Source organism: Mastigoproctus giganteus, chromosome 2, assembly GCF_048544385.1.
Source record: "Mastigoproctus giganteus isolate SK-2022 chromosome 2, ASM4854438v1, whole genome shotgun sequence".
NCBI classification, from domain to species: domain Eukaryota; kingdom Metazoa; phylum Arthropoda; class Arachnida; order Uropygi; family Thelyphonidae; genus Mastigoproctus; species Mastigoproctus giganteus.
The window spans coordinates 120528643-120542824 of NC_143576.1; the positions used below are offsets into that span (position 1 = coordinate 120528643).

The 14182-nt window shown below is 33.0% G+C and overlaps 1 protein-coding gene across 1 annotated transcript in view; it reads right to left on the reverse strand.

Moving 5' to 3' along the window:
• The window catches only part of Megf8 (multiple EGF like domains 8), a 619502-nt gene that overhangs the window by 251328 nt on the left and 353992 nt on the right, over nt 1-14182 (reverse strand). The window contains exon 21 of the mRNA XM_090390015.1: nt 6923-7100. Within this exon, the coding sequence (XP_090246141.1) occupies nt 6923-7100 (178 nt within the window). The remainder of the gene's footprint in view (nt 1-6922; nt 7101-14182) is intronic.

Genomic DNA, 14182 nt, shown 5'->3' on the forward strand with positions numbered 1-14182 from the left:
CATATATACAAATTTGTATATATATATATATATATATATATACAAATTTGTATATATATATATATATATATATATATTAAAAAAACCTAAATAAATTGAAAGAATCTTCTCTTCTTTCCTATTTTTTTGCTTGTTACTCCGTATCTCACTTGTGCAATTTGTACGTGCCGTGATTGTCATTATCAATTGCTTATTTTATTTATTTATTATTTTTTTGTTTTAAATTTACAATCCTAAAAAAAAAAAAAAAAAAATTGAGTGAAAAGAATTTACTTAAATCCGTAGTTGCATAAGTCGGGGACCCATTGTATCAAAAAATGTTCAGTAACCTGCGTAAAAAAATGGCAATAGATAAAAAACTTACCACGCACTACTCGCGTGTCCAATACGATGCTTCCCTTTATTTTTTGCGATATCGATTTTAAGTCTAATAGCTTCCCTTTATTTTTTACGATGTGTCATATGGTTTGGTCTCCAACATTACAATGGTTCCTTAGAGATTTAACACATGCACCGTTTTCAAACTTTTGAATAATTTCAAGTTTCTGTTTAACTGAAAACGCAACTATTTTGTATTTACCCATCATTTTTGCGATTTATATAAAAAAAATTACCATAAAAAAAATTCTGACATCCCTGACAAAAATAACGAAACAAAATTTGTCCTTTTGCGCTGCAACGGAATATAACAATCGAAGCGACACACTCAAACAAACTAAACATTTGGTCTTTTTTTTTTTTTTTTTTTTTTTGAGCAGTGGGTGTGAAGACAGCGGGGATTGCAAGATAACAGGTACACTAATCTCCCAATGATGACTTATAATGCCATTTGTCGCTTTTTTATGACTTGCAAAATATCTGTTTATACCTATTCTAGGTATTACTTGAATTTTTTTTTTTTTTTTTTTTTTTGTAATTTGGAGTCTTGAAGTGTCCCAGTTAATTGAGAGTCTGCTGTATCTATTTTTATGTAAATGTTGTATATTACAGTTAAAAGCCATTGTCTGGCTGTTTAGCTAATGGGAGGCACTCCTGCCCTTGTATTACACTAATAGCTCAGAGTGTGGAAGAATTTCAGTTGTAGGAAAGTAAACAGTATATGATTGAAGAATATAAAAAGCTGGTGCTCAAGTTATCTGGGAGTGCAGTTTTCTGTCCTTGTTAGTAATGGCCGTAGACATGACTACAACTGAAATTATTCCACACTCTGAGCTATTAATGTAATATGAGGGCAGGAGTGTCTATTAATATCCTAATTTTGCCTCCTGTTAGCTAAACAGCCAGACAATGACTTTTAACTATAATATACATTTACATAAAAAAAAAAAAGATATATATATATATAAATGGGTATTCAATGTAGTTCTATAATGGTAATGTTTAAAGAGTTACATATAAGAAAGGTATACATTTGATGAAATGGTTTCGGTGAATGCAAAATTAATAAATAGAAGTGACAGATGCACCTAAATGTGCAAAGAAGCATTAAAGGATGCAAGAGTAAATATAAATTGTATTAATATATTGAATTAAATATGCGTAAATGGATATGATAGTTATACAAAATGTCAGCAACTAGCAGGGTGAGGAAAGTAGAAAAAGAAGTGTAGTAGATTTATGAAAGGTGAAAGAATGTTAAAATCCTAGAGGTTATGATAAATTAAGAAAAATTATGGGCTGAATTACCAAGACAATATAAAGTGGGGGAATTGTAAAGGAAAATTAGTACATTAAAATGTACTAATTTTCCTTTACAGTTCCCCCACTTTATATTGGCTTGGTAATACATCAAAATGTACTAATTTTCCTTTACAGTTTCCCCACTTTATATTGGCTTGGTAATTCAGCCCATAATTTTTCTTAATTTATCATAACCTTTAGGATTTTAACATTCTTTCACCTTTCATAAATCTACTACACTTCTTTTTCTATTTCCTCACCCTGCTAGTTGCTGGCACTTTGTATAACTATCACATCCATTTATGCATATTTAATTCAATATATTAATACAACTTTTTAATACCTTTTTAACTTTTTAATATAATGTTCCTGCATTTTTAGTCTTAAGGAACTGCCATGGCAGTTTGCTCTAAGAGAAACTTCAGGTCATCAGGAACATTGCAAATAAAATGGATATCCAGGTAATGTAATCACCAAATTCTTATCTAGCTGCATCAACAGGTTCAACTACCCTAACACCTTTCATCCGCCATCAACCTCAACGTTCCTATAATCCTGTAATAATAAGAATATAGTAAGGTCTGCTGGATCACACAAATTATCCATCCTCTTTATAGATTCTATATCAACAAAACAAATGGCTAGGCATCTATGTCATTCAATTCTGCAGTGTCTTTTCCTTAAAAATTATACAGCACAAAGTCAAGTGAATGAGGATATTGTAAAACAGTCACGTCTACATGATTCCAAGTGGGAGATTCCCATTTAATTTACTTTCAAAACCAAATTTTATCTAAAATTTTCTTTATCCTATATAGATTTTATGAAAATTGGCTGTATTATGTGCCACGATGTTAAGGAAAAATGAGAGTAGGAATGTGTTATAGACTTAACGACTCTGATGAGTACAATGAACAACTGTACAGAGAAATGGACTAGGCCAGTAAATCAGAATCTCTTATAATGGGGGATTTTAACTTCCCAGATATTGACTGGAACTGGTGGGTTGGTCACCCACACACTAACAAGACTTTTTGTAGATTTATTGGATGACTGTTTTCTACAACGGCATGTTCGAGAGGCAATCAGATGGAGTAATACTCTGAATCTGATTATTAGCAGTGATTATTCACGCATTAAGAATCTGCAGATAAAGGAACCACTGGGTAGCAGCGATCACAGTGTACTGATGTGGGATTTACTTAAAGATTTACTTAAAACTTAAAGATAAAGCATAAAGTTCTATTTATGCTTATCCCATCCCTCTAGAACCAGTCTCTCCTGTTTACAAGCACAGACCATGCTGAGAAAAATCATACTCCATGAGTCTTGCAGAATCTCTCCAGGACTGAACTGAATGACAGCTCTCATAAGGCGCTTCCCTTTTATTGTGTCTGGGAAGAACTCCAAATACTTCCGACACAGCATATGTTTGATAAGGGAAAGTCTTGTCTGACACATTTGATAGGATATTATGATGTGGTCACAAAGGAACTGGATACAAAAAATAGTTTTGATATCGTATACTTGGATTTCAGAAAAGCTTTTGACACTGTTGTGCATGGAAGACTACTGTACAAATTGGAGCAGAATGGTATTAAGGGTAAGTTGTTACAATGGATAAAAGGATGGTTGGGTGGGAGAAGACAGAGGGTGGTAATCAATGGTTGCTGCTCTTCATGGACTAATGTTATTAGTGGAGTCCCACAGGGTTCGGTGTTGGGTCCACTGTTGTTTTGTATATTTATCAATGATATTAATGAAGGTATATCAGGCTTAGTGTCGAAGTTTGCAGATGATACAAAGTTTGGAAGGGTTGTTAATGACAGTAATGGCAGTGTGCTACTGCAACAGGATCTAGAAAATTTGGGCAGATGGGCTGAGAAGTGGCAACTGAGGTTTAACATTGACAAATGCAAAGTACTGCATTTGGGTAGAAGTAATCCCAGAAAAATGTACCAACTGTGTGGTACTACACTTAAGCTGGTAGAAAATCAAAAAGACCCGGGAGTAACTGTGCAGTCAGATATGAAGTTTTCTGAGCAATGCAGATAGGCTGCCAGGGCAGGTCATGGGTTTTTATCAATGATATACAGGAATTTTTCTAGCAGGGAAAAGGAGGTGATTGTCTCTTTGTATAAGGCAATGGTCAGGCCACGCCTTGAGTACTGTGTACAGGTCTGGAAGCCTCATTTTAGGAAGGATGTAGATTTGCTTCAGCGTGTACAGAAAAGGGCAACAAGATTGGTGAGGAGAATGAAGCGATCCTCTTACCAAGAGAAACTTAAGTTCTGCAAATTGCAGTGGCTGGAGACTAGGCATCTGCGAGGTGATCTGATTGAAGTGTATAAGGCCTTGAATGGGTTCAGCACGCTGAATTTTGATGGGATTCTTCCACTTGTTCAGATTACGAACCTAAGGGGACATAAATTCAAACTGAGGAAAGACAGATGTAGAATAGATGTGTAGAAATTTGCCTTTAGCCAGTAAGTGGTTAATTGCTGTAACAAACTTCCATCTGTCATTGTGGAAGTTGATAGGTTAAATAAATTTAAGGAGGAACTGGACAAACATTTAGAGGGAATTGTTTTGTAAATGTTTTTTTTTTTTTGGCTGATGCTGCATAAGCTCATACACTTGCTTTCTTGCATCCCATGCCACTACAATACTTTCAAATTTAACCCTAACTTGCAAATCTTTCTCAACACTAAATAAGTCCTTAGATCTACCCTTAAGGTCATTAGCACTGACGTACAATATCACCTTCTGTTGTTGTTTTCGGTTCTTTTTGGAGCATTAGCAACTAAGGCCATATTGCTCCGGGATATGCGGTGGTCATTCCCTGACCTTTCCACATCCTCTGTATTTGATCACCTTCTGTGCCCTTAAAAGATATCTGCTCTTCAATGTAATCAACTTTTGCACCTGGTAGATATACCCCAGTCCTATTCCACCTATTTTTTTTTTAACAATATATTTCACATTTCCCTGACAATAGAGTTACCAACAACTAGTTCCTGTGGGACTAGCGCATTGTACCATTTGCATTGTGCTGGAAATAAATCCTGCATAACAATAACAAAATTTGTTTGGTAGCTACCAGTTACAGTAATTTTTCATTGGGGTTTATTATAGCCAAGTTTGTTACTTTTGCCTTTTTCATTACATATTGTATAACTGCTGTACCTACCAAATTATTCTGGATATCAAAAATTATTAACAGTACCTGAACACAACTGTGGAGAATTTTTATTCTAGATTTTTGCCACTGACAATCAGGAGCACAATTGTCCACAATACACTACAGGTTACTGTAGTGTATTGTTAGCTTCCACAATAAATTGTTTCTCATTTCTATTATACTAACAGATTGTGATTCAGATTCCATATTCTGAATAAACATCAGTAATATCAAATTAAATTATTGTATTAATGTGTTTTACTCGCTAGTTTTTTTTTTTTTTTTTTTTTAATTTATCTTGGAGCAACTGAAGCTGTTACAAGTATTATTGAAACACTTTTCTACAGTTGCCAAAGCAGGTGAAAATGTAGTGTCAATTACAAGGGGAGAGGAGGGAAAACAGGAAAACATGCTTTTGCTTTTATTCCTATATGTGGGTGGCATCATCTAGAATAAAACTATATCATGCTGTACATTGTTTCTATTTATTTTTTTCCCACTTTTTTTATTTTAATTTTTTAAATGGAATATTACTGAAGTGATTTTTAGGTGATTGCTTATTAACTTTATGGTGCTAAGTTCCTCATTTACCAATTTTGACAACAGCCCAAGGAATAACAGAATAATAAGAATCAAATAATACTGTTAATAACTTAGAAAAATTATAAAAAAGTAAATGGTCACACTGAAAATACATTCTCCTTTTATCTGTTCTGGAATTCTGACATTTCATGGTTGTTCATATTTATTGTCAAAAAGCCAGAAAAATCCAAAACTGCAATCTCCAGGTTGCTGGATTTTCGTCACTGCCTCCATATTACCTTTAAGCATTTACAGAGTTTTTATTTCTTTAATTACTTCCTTATTTTGACATCACATACTTATTGTAAATCATAACATGCGGTAAGGCTTAGCTCATATATTACTTTTAGATAAATTGTTATTGTTATTTGGTTTTTAGGAGCATTATCAACTATAAAATAGGGCATAAAATCAAGTGAATTTACAGGGCATAAAATCAAGTGAATAAGGAGGATATTGTAAAACAGTTATAGTGTTTGGCACATAATAAGCAGAAACATTATCAAACAGTAATTTCCAATTTTTACTTAATGGTTTCTAAGTATATAGTCTTATTAACAATATAACCTCTGAGTAGAAATTCATAATGAATTCTAAATTCTCAGTTAAAAAATAATTCTAGGTCTGAAAGACCACATTTCGTCTCCTGTTACTATTGTTTTAAGACATCCCAGAATCATAATCAGAAATTATAACCAGTTTGTTTGAAAATTCAGTTCTTGTTTCCATCTAATCTGCATTTGAAAACTTGGGAACAAAGAAGATGCATAGTCTTTTTGTGCTTAAAATATGTGACATGATGATTTTCAACTGTTGTATATTACAACTTTAGAGAATATGTCTTCAATTCTTATTTAACAATTGATCTGAACAAAGCATCTAACATGAGAGATAAGTTTGCCATTTGCTGAAGTGCATGGGCCCTATGCCTTGTACTATTCTCGATGATACTGCATCCATCTTTAAAGTGCTATGCTTGTACTGTTAAAATATCCTACCTCTTAAAATTTTTACACTACACGATTCACATCATTTCTGAAGTTGCTGAGGCTGATTTCTTCAACAAAAATTACATAGATAATCTCAGTATATATTCATGAATTCTATCTATAGAGTCAGAAAATAATTCTAGCATAAATTTATCCTTAGATCTGCAATCTGAGGATTGTTTTGTTGTTTAATCTTCTGCTCCTATTGTTTTTAGAAAACCTGGAATTATGATCACAAAAAAGTTGACATATAATGCAACAAAATTATTTATCATCAACAACAGATAAAAAATAAAGCTTTGAGGATGCACCATCAAAATGATAGTAAGGTAAAAAAATTCTAGATAGTCTAGGTTACAAAATAAAAAGTTTTTTCTTATTCAACATTCAGTCCTGGAACTTTTTGATCTTACCATATATATCAGTCTTTAGAACACATTTTACACACAAACACATAATATATAAAACTACTTTCTGCCTTTAATCTCACCTACTGGCAATCCTCCTGTGCAATTCATAACTTCTTTCCATTCATTTTCTTCAACATCATAAACTAAAGTCTTTTCAAAGAAACCATAATCAGGAGAAAAGCCACCAATTAATACTATGTACTTATTTTCCACAGCTGTTAAAGTCAAACCAGCCAAAGCAGGTAATTCTGGTGAAGTCTGTTTAAAAAGAAAAACCAAGATAAAGTTACAGAATACAAGAAAAAATCCAAAGTAAAATGAAGTATATTGATAAATGCTGGAATATTTCCTATTAAAAATATTTTCATTAAACTGCATAATGTAATAATTTGAAAAGAAACTTTAATATCTCTTATAGAATTACAAATCTTTGAAGTGAAAGAGAAAATTTTAGTTTAAACAAAAAATGACTCATTAAATATGAACTGTTATTTCTAATTTTCTTCTAAACTCTTTAAAACGAAAACCCCAATAAAAGAATACATTGACATCGTATAAAAACATTATGGGAATCCTGTTGTCTCAAAACTTGACACTAGATATGTTGGACAGACAACTTGTGTAATCGAGACCTGCTAATATTAGCGGGTCTCAATTACACAAGTTGTCTGTCCAACATGTCTAAACGGATACAGACAAAAAAAAAAAAACCAAAAAAAAAAAAAAAAAAAAATCAAAGGATAAACAAATAAAAAGAATAACAATTAATGACTCATTGTTGGAATCCATTCCTCTACTGTGTAAAATTAAAGCATTTAATATCAGGCTCGTGAAAGGACAGTTTTAACTGCATTTCAGTAGAGAATGTCCATTTATATATAACATACTCCCATATTGGAATAAAATTTTCCTTAGAATCCACTTAAAAATTATTTCCTGAGAAGACCTCCAGGAAGAATTACATCAGGCAAGTTAACAGTTTTGGTAAAGAAAGTCATGGAGGCAAGACAACCACAACCATCAAGTAGAAATGAATTTTTTAAAGCAATAAATAAAAAAATTAAAAAAAAAACACTACTATTAGAGTGAGACCAGGTGAATTAAATTTAGTATTCATTCATTACAGTTCTTACTTTCAACAAATGTCACTACATTAAAATTCAAGAAATATGGTCATAAAAAATGATCAGATCTCTCAGATTTCGTGTACACTAACACACCCCTGCTTCTGTATCTCTCCCCCCCCCCAAGAATAACTGGCTATTTTTTTTTTCACAAAAAATTTTAACTTGTATTAAAATAATTAATAACAAGCAATCTCCTTTGTTTTTTTAATGCAGGGAAAGGTCCCAGTTTTTCTGAAATACTTTTGAGTGGATATAAGTGTTCAACAATTTAGTAATCTTCTCTTAAAGAAATTTTTATAAAATTTGAGTTTCATTTCACCAAAGATGCTGATGCTTATAAAAGCTTCTTTTCTTCCTTCCTTTCATAATTTGGCCACTACTAATAGAGAAAAATTGAAATACAATGAATATTGTATTAACAGAAAATTTAATTATAACAAAAATATTTCTAGATATTGGCTGACCTTTCTTAGTGTCCATTTGTGGATTTAATAAATACTGAGCAATACTGAGAAAAATCAGTGATTTGAGGCTGAAATTGAAAGTGTCTGCAATTCTGCCAAGACATGATAGCATAGAGTACATGATGAGAGCCATGTCAATCAATTTGGCCCCTGGAGAGACTGTGAAAGTCTCAAGGGATAAATTTTTTCTCAGTGTGGTCTGTGCTCAATAACAGAAGAGACAGGGATGAGATAAATTTAACAGAAGCTGCAGGCAGAGGTATAAGTGAGAATATACAGTAGCCTGGAAAGCAAGGTGTCAGGGATTTCAAGATCTGCTAATGATCCTCATGGAATAAGTAGATACATGGGCTGTGTTTGGGGTAACTAAGAATAAAAACAGGTACATGTCTACTTACATGGACACTAATGGTGGGAGAACAGTAAATAAATCTGAAGTACTGATCAAGTCATCAAATGCAGATATTGTGGGGAGATCAGAGACATGGTGTCCTCATATGAGAGATACAGAATTTGAATATGGAGAGATAATATGTACAGAAAAGTTAGTCAGGAGAGGAAGGAGGAGAGTTATGTTCTTAATTAAGAAGCACATAAAATCTAAGGCAATGCATCCAGTTAACATGGGTGGCCAGTGCAATATTGAGTCAAACAGTTACACAAATTTTAAATGAAACTTTAGCCATGAGAAAAGTGTGTGCCAAGATGGTGTCAAAAATTTTAAATGATGATAAAAGAATGAGAAAACTCCATATTTGTGAAAAAAACTGAACAAGATCCAGACTTTCTGAGTACTATAATTACTTATGATGAAAGTTGGCTGTTCCAGTATGACCCAGAAACCAAATGGCAGTGACGGCAATGGAAGACAAAAACAATCCTCCAGACCAAAAATATAGCAAGAATATCAAATTCAAAAATGAAAATGAATGAATCCATGTTTCTTGTTTTATTCGATATTAAAGGAATTATTATGGCTGAATATCTTGCACCAAATCAGAATGTCAATCAACATACTATACTGAAGTTCTGAGAAGGCTGTGTGAAAAAAATTGAAGGGAAGAGATCTGAATTTTGGAAGGATGGTCAGATGCTCCATCAAGACAATGCTTCAGCACATAACATTCTCTGTTCACCAGTTTCTGCTCAACAAATCTCTCTGCACAAACATGAATTCTACTAGCTCCTTGCGACTATTTTCTCTTTCCTAAACTGAAAAGTGTAACTTGAGAGAATCCATTTTTAGTCCATGGAAGAAATTAAGGGCAAAAAAAAAAAAAAAAAAAAAGACCGACATGTTAAAAGGGCTTACAGAAGATTATTTTCAGAAATATTTTTGTGCTTGAAAGAAATGTATGGAACAGTGTGTGTGCAAGCCCAGGGCAATTATTTCAAAGGAAATAACTTGTAAGGTAAGAAATATTTCATCATATTTATTTTATTGCAACAGACTCGTTATTTAATAGCCATATCTCATATTTATCATAAAGAATATTAAAAAGGTGAGTCTAGGAAAGTTTATCGTCAGCAATTCACAACCAGAAATTTACCTGCACGTCAGTTTATCGCATTTTACCGTCTAGAAGCAATGAGATGTGTTTGGTCAAATCATAAAAAGTTATTTTTTATTTAAGTTTCTGCCTTAAGCTATGATTAGCATATTTTTGGAATTCTATGAACTGTGAGGGAATAGTACAGAAATAAAAAAAACACATGCATGGAAATATGCAATTTAATAAGTAGATTATGTATTTTAATAGTTACATGTATCACAAAAATAGTAAAAAATCCATTATTTGGCTAATTTTAAACTAAACTAATTATAACATTATGTATGTCATAGTACACTGCAAAAATTCAAAATGAATGTTTATTGAATCTTCAGAATCAGTCACATTGGGATAATTAATTACTAAGAAACTGTAATATTTAGAACACAGTATGTAAATTATTAATAAGAAATATTATGCGCTATACCTCTTAGATATCAACAATATCTTAGATAATCAACCTGTTCATCATATGCACTAACAAGCCATTTAATTTGTTCATCACAATCGCGATACTTCTTTTTTTTTTGTTGCCCAGATCACTTCCACTTAAATATTGTTCAATGCACATTTTGTTAATACTTTGTTCTTTTTTAATGCTGCCAAAATTTGCATATTTAAAGCAAAATTAGCATCAGTTTCATAATGTTCTTTCAATCCATTATTCTGAATGGAACGAAAAATACATTATGAAAAGTGAAAAAAAACAACCCCATTGCAGAAACTCTTCTGCAAGCATTCATCATCGTCATCTCAAAATTTATAGTTATTGATTGTGGGGACATAGCCGGTTCCAATACTTTCAGCTGCTGTAGTAGAGATACATACATTTCCTCAGACTTGTTAGGCAATAATTCATAAACTAATGGAAGCGATATTTTCTGCTTGAATCCATGTATCATATACAGCTGATAAAAAAGTAAGGGAACAGTTCGCCAGCAATTGACCACCAGCGATTAATCGCTAGCAGGGCATGCCGATTAGGGAGGTACTTATATATTTATAATCTCTTACAATCACAACATTTTCTTATATTGAGTTTATTTTTCATCCTTTTCAGTTTGTGAATGCATCATGTCGGTGGAATTTTTGAAATCAGAAAAAGGAAAACCGAAATTGTGCTTTAATGGACTGTAAGCTTAAAGCTTACTTTAGTAAGGAAAAAAAAAAAAAAAAAAAAATATATATATATATATATATTTTTTTTTCCTTACTACTGATGAAATTAACGGAAGCATCCAGTATACTTAGAAACACTCGGGGAACAACATTTATACACACAGCAGGATTAAGAATTCATGCACGAGGGAAATATTTAAGGGTGAGACCATTATAAGCGGAAATACGGTGAATATTCGACTTACCAAGGGGAGGTCAGGTCAAAATTCAAGGTATTCTGGGTAACAGTTTGGGTATATAAGGACTGGTTCAGTAGCATTAATTGAGTCTCGGAGAGAGAGAGTTAGTGGAGAGTTGTAGTCTTGTCGAGAGAGTTAGTCGAAGAGAAGTTAGTCAGGAGAAGGCGTGAGTTTGTCGGATTACGGACGAGAGGATTTGCCGGAGTAAGGGCCCGAGTTGTTCGGAGTTAGAAAGTTTGGAAGCAGCCAAGAGAAGTTGTGTTTGGGAATTGTAATTAGTTACGGATATGCAACTAGTAGTTTCAAGTGTAAATAAAATTAAAGTAAGTGGGCAGTTAATAAGAATAGGCCACTTTAAAGTGAGTTTGGTCAAGGAGAATTTCGGAAATAAAAGCAAGGAATCTGATATGGAAACCGTTAAAGAAAGTGCCGGAAGGTCAAGGAGCTCATCCAAAAACTCGGAGAAGTGAAAGTTATTGTAAGTACTGTTTCGTTTTATTATTTCTAGTCAAGGAAATAATCCAAAAAGGGGAAGAAAGGCATTCTGAAATCCTAACTGTGATAGATTTGTCTAGCCTAAGAGGTAGCAGGATAAACAAGTTGGATGTCGTAGAGGAACTATATTTCAGTTTAGTAATGAGATGTACAGAACGGACTTAATGTAATTGTCTATCCCAGTGGGGAACGTTTGTAATATGGAAAAGTTTTGTTGATCAATTTTGTATGTATTTAAGTCGGTTTCTATAACCAAAAATGCTAAATTTTGCATTGTATATTGTCAATTGCCTCACTCAATTTCTGGCTAAAAATATAAGTAAATCTGGAATCTTGTTGAAGCAGTCAGAGGCCCAAAAGCATAAGAGTTACTAGAAAATTAATGTAGGATTTATATAGTGCCAGCTTACGCACAGGCATAAATGCCGCCTACAATTGGCGAGCAAGCCAGCTAAGACGTATAAGTACAAATACAGCACCCTACAGGACATTTGTTTTATAAAGACAGGCAAAATGAAAAAAAATTCATTAGAAATGTCAAAATTACCGAAAAACCAAATGTGCCGCTCGAGTTACTATGGTAGATAACACCATCGTTAAAACATGGAAGGAGCACAATCATTGTGGAGACGCAGCAGGAGTTGAGGCAGCACAACTTCTTGATACCATTCAAACTTATGCAGAAACAACAAATAATACGCCTCATAGTATTATTTCAAATGTTTTGAGAATCTGTAGTCAAGCAGCAGCCCCTAAGCAATGGAGAATTGTTTCTACAATTTGATCCTGGACCCGAGGACAATCGTATGTTAATTTTCAGTATGAAAAGAAATTTGCAGTTGTTAGTGCGAAGTGAACACTGGTATGCCGATGGGACTTTCAAAACTGTTCCCTTACTTTTTTATCAGCTGTATACTATACATGGATTCAAGGACAAAATATCACTTCCATTAGTTTATGCATTATTGCCTAAAAAGTCTGAGGAAACGTATGTATCTCTACTACAGCAGATGAAAGTATTGGAACCGGCTTTGTCCCCGCAATCAATAACTATAGATTTTGAGACGGCGATAATGAATACATGCAGAAGAGTTTTTCCTGGCACTTCGCAACGGGGTTGTTTTTTCCACTTTTCACAATGTATTTTTCGTTCCATTCAGAATAATGGATTGAACCAACGTTATGAAACTGATGCTTTAAATATGCAAATTTTGGCAGCAATTGCATTTGTGCCCACTGCAATTGTGACGGTTGTTTTTGAACATTTGTGTGAAAATGGTGTTTTTCCTCCAGAATCACAAGAAGTTGTTGATTATTTTGAGGATACATGGATTGGACGCCCAACCAGACGACACTTTCGTTGACCACCAAAGTATTCCCATGAAATGTGGAACATACACCAGCTTGTTCTTGAAGGATCATCAAGAATGAATAATTCTGTTAAAGGGTGGCATAGAGGATTTGAGGAACAAGTCACTGCTTATCATCCCAACATTTGGAAATTTATCGATTGCATTAAAAAAGAACAAAGTATTAATGAAATGCACATTGAACAATATTTAAGTGGAAATGATCCGGGCAACAAAAAAAAGAAGTATCGCGATTGTGATGTACGAATTAAAAGGCTTGTTAGTGCATATGATGAACGGGGTGATATTGATGATTATCTAAGAGGTATAGCGCATAACATTTCTTATTAATAATTTACATAACTGTGTTGTAAATATTGCAGTTTCTTAGTAATTAATTATCCAAACGTGACTGATTCTGAAGATTGCATAAACATTCATTTTGAATTTTTGCAGTGTACTATGACATACCTAATGTTATAATCAATTTAGTTTAAAATTAACCAATTGTTATATTATTCAAATAATGGATTTTTTACTATTTTTGTGATACATGTATCTATTAAAATACATAATCTACCTATTAAATTGCATATTTCCCTACATGTTTTTTTTTTTTTTATTTCCATACTATTCCCTCACAGTTCATAGAATTCCAAAAATATGCTAATCATAGCTTAAGGCAGAAACTTAAATAAAAAATAACTTTTTATGATTTGACCAAACACATCTCATTGCTTCTTGACAGTAAAATGCAATAAACTGACACGGCAGTAAATTGTTTATGCGATAAACTGACGCGGCAGTAAATTTCTGGCGGTAAATTTTCCGGACCCCTTAAAAAGGTATCATAATTTCCTAACCATATCATTATAAAATAATTATTAATTTGGAAATTTATTTATTTTTAGCATTATTATATTTGTTACATAAAGCCTTACAGGCCAGTAAGTTCTCTGGTGCACTCTTCAACAACTATATTGTGTTTAAAGGAACC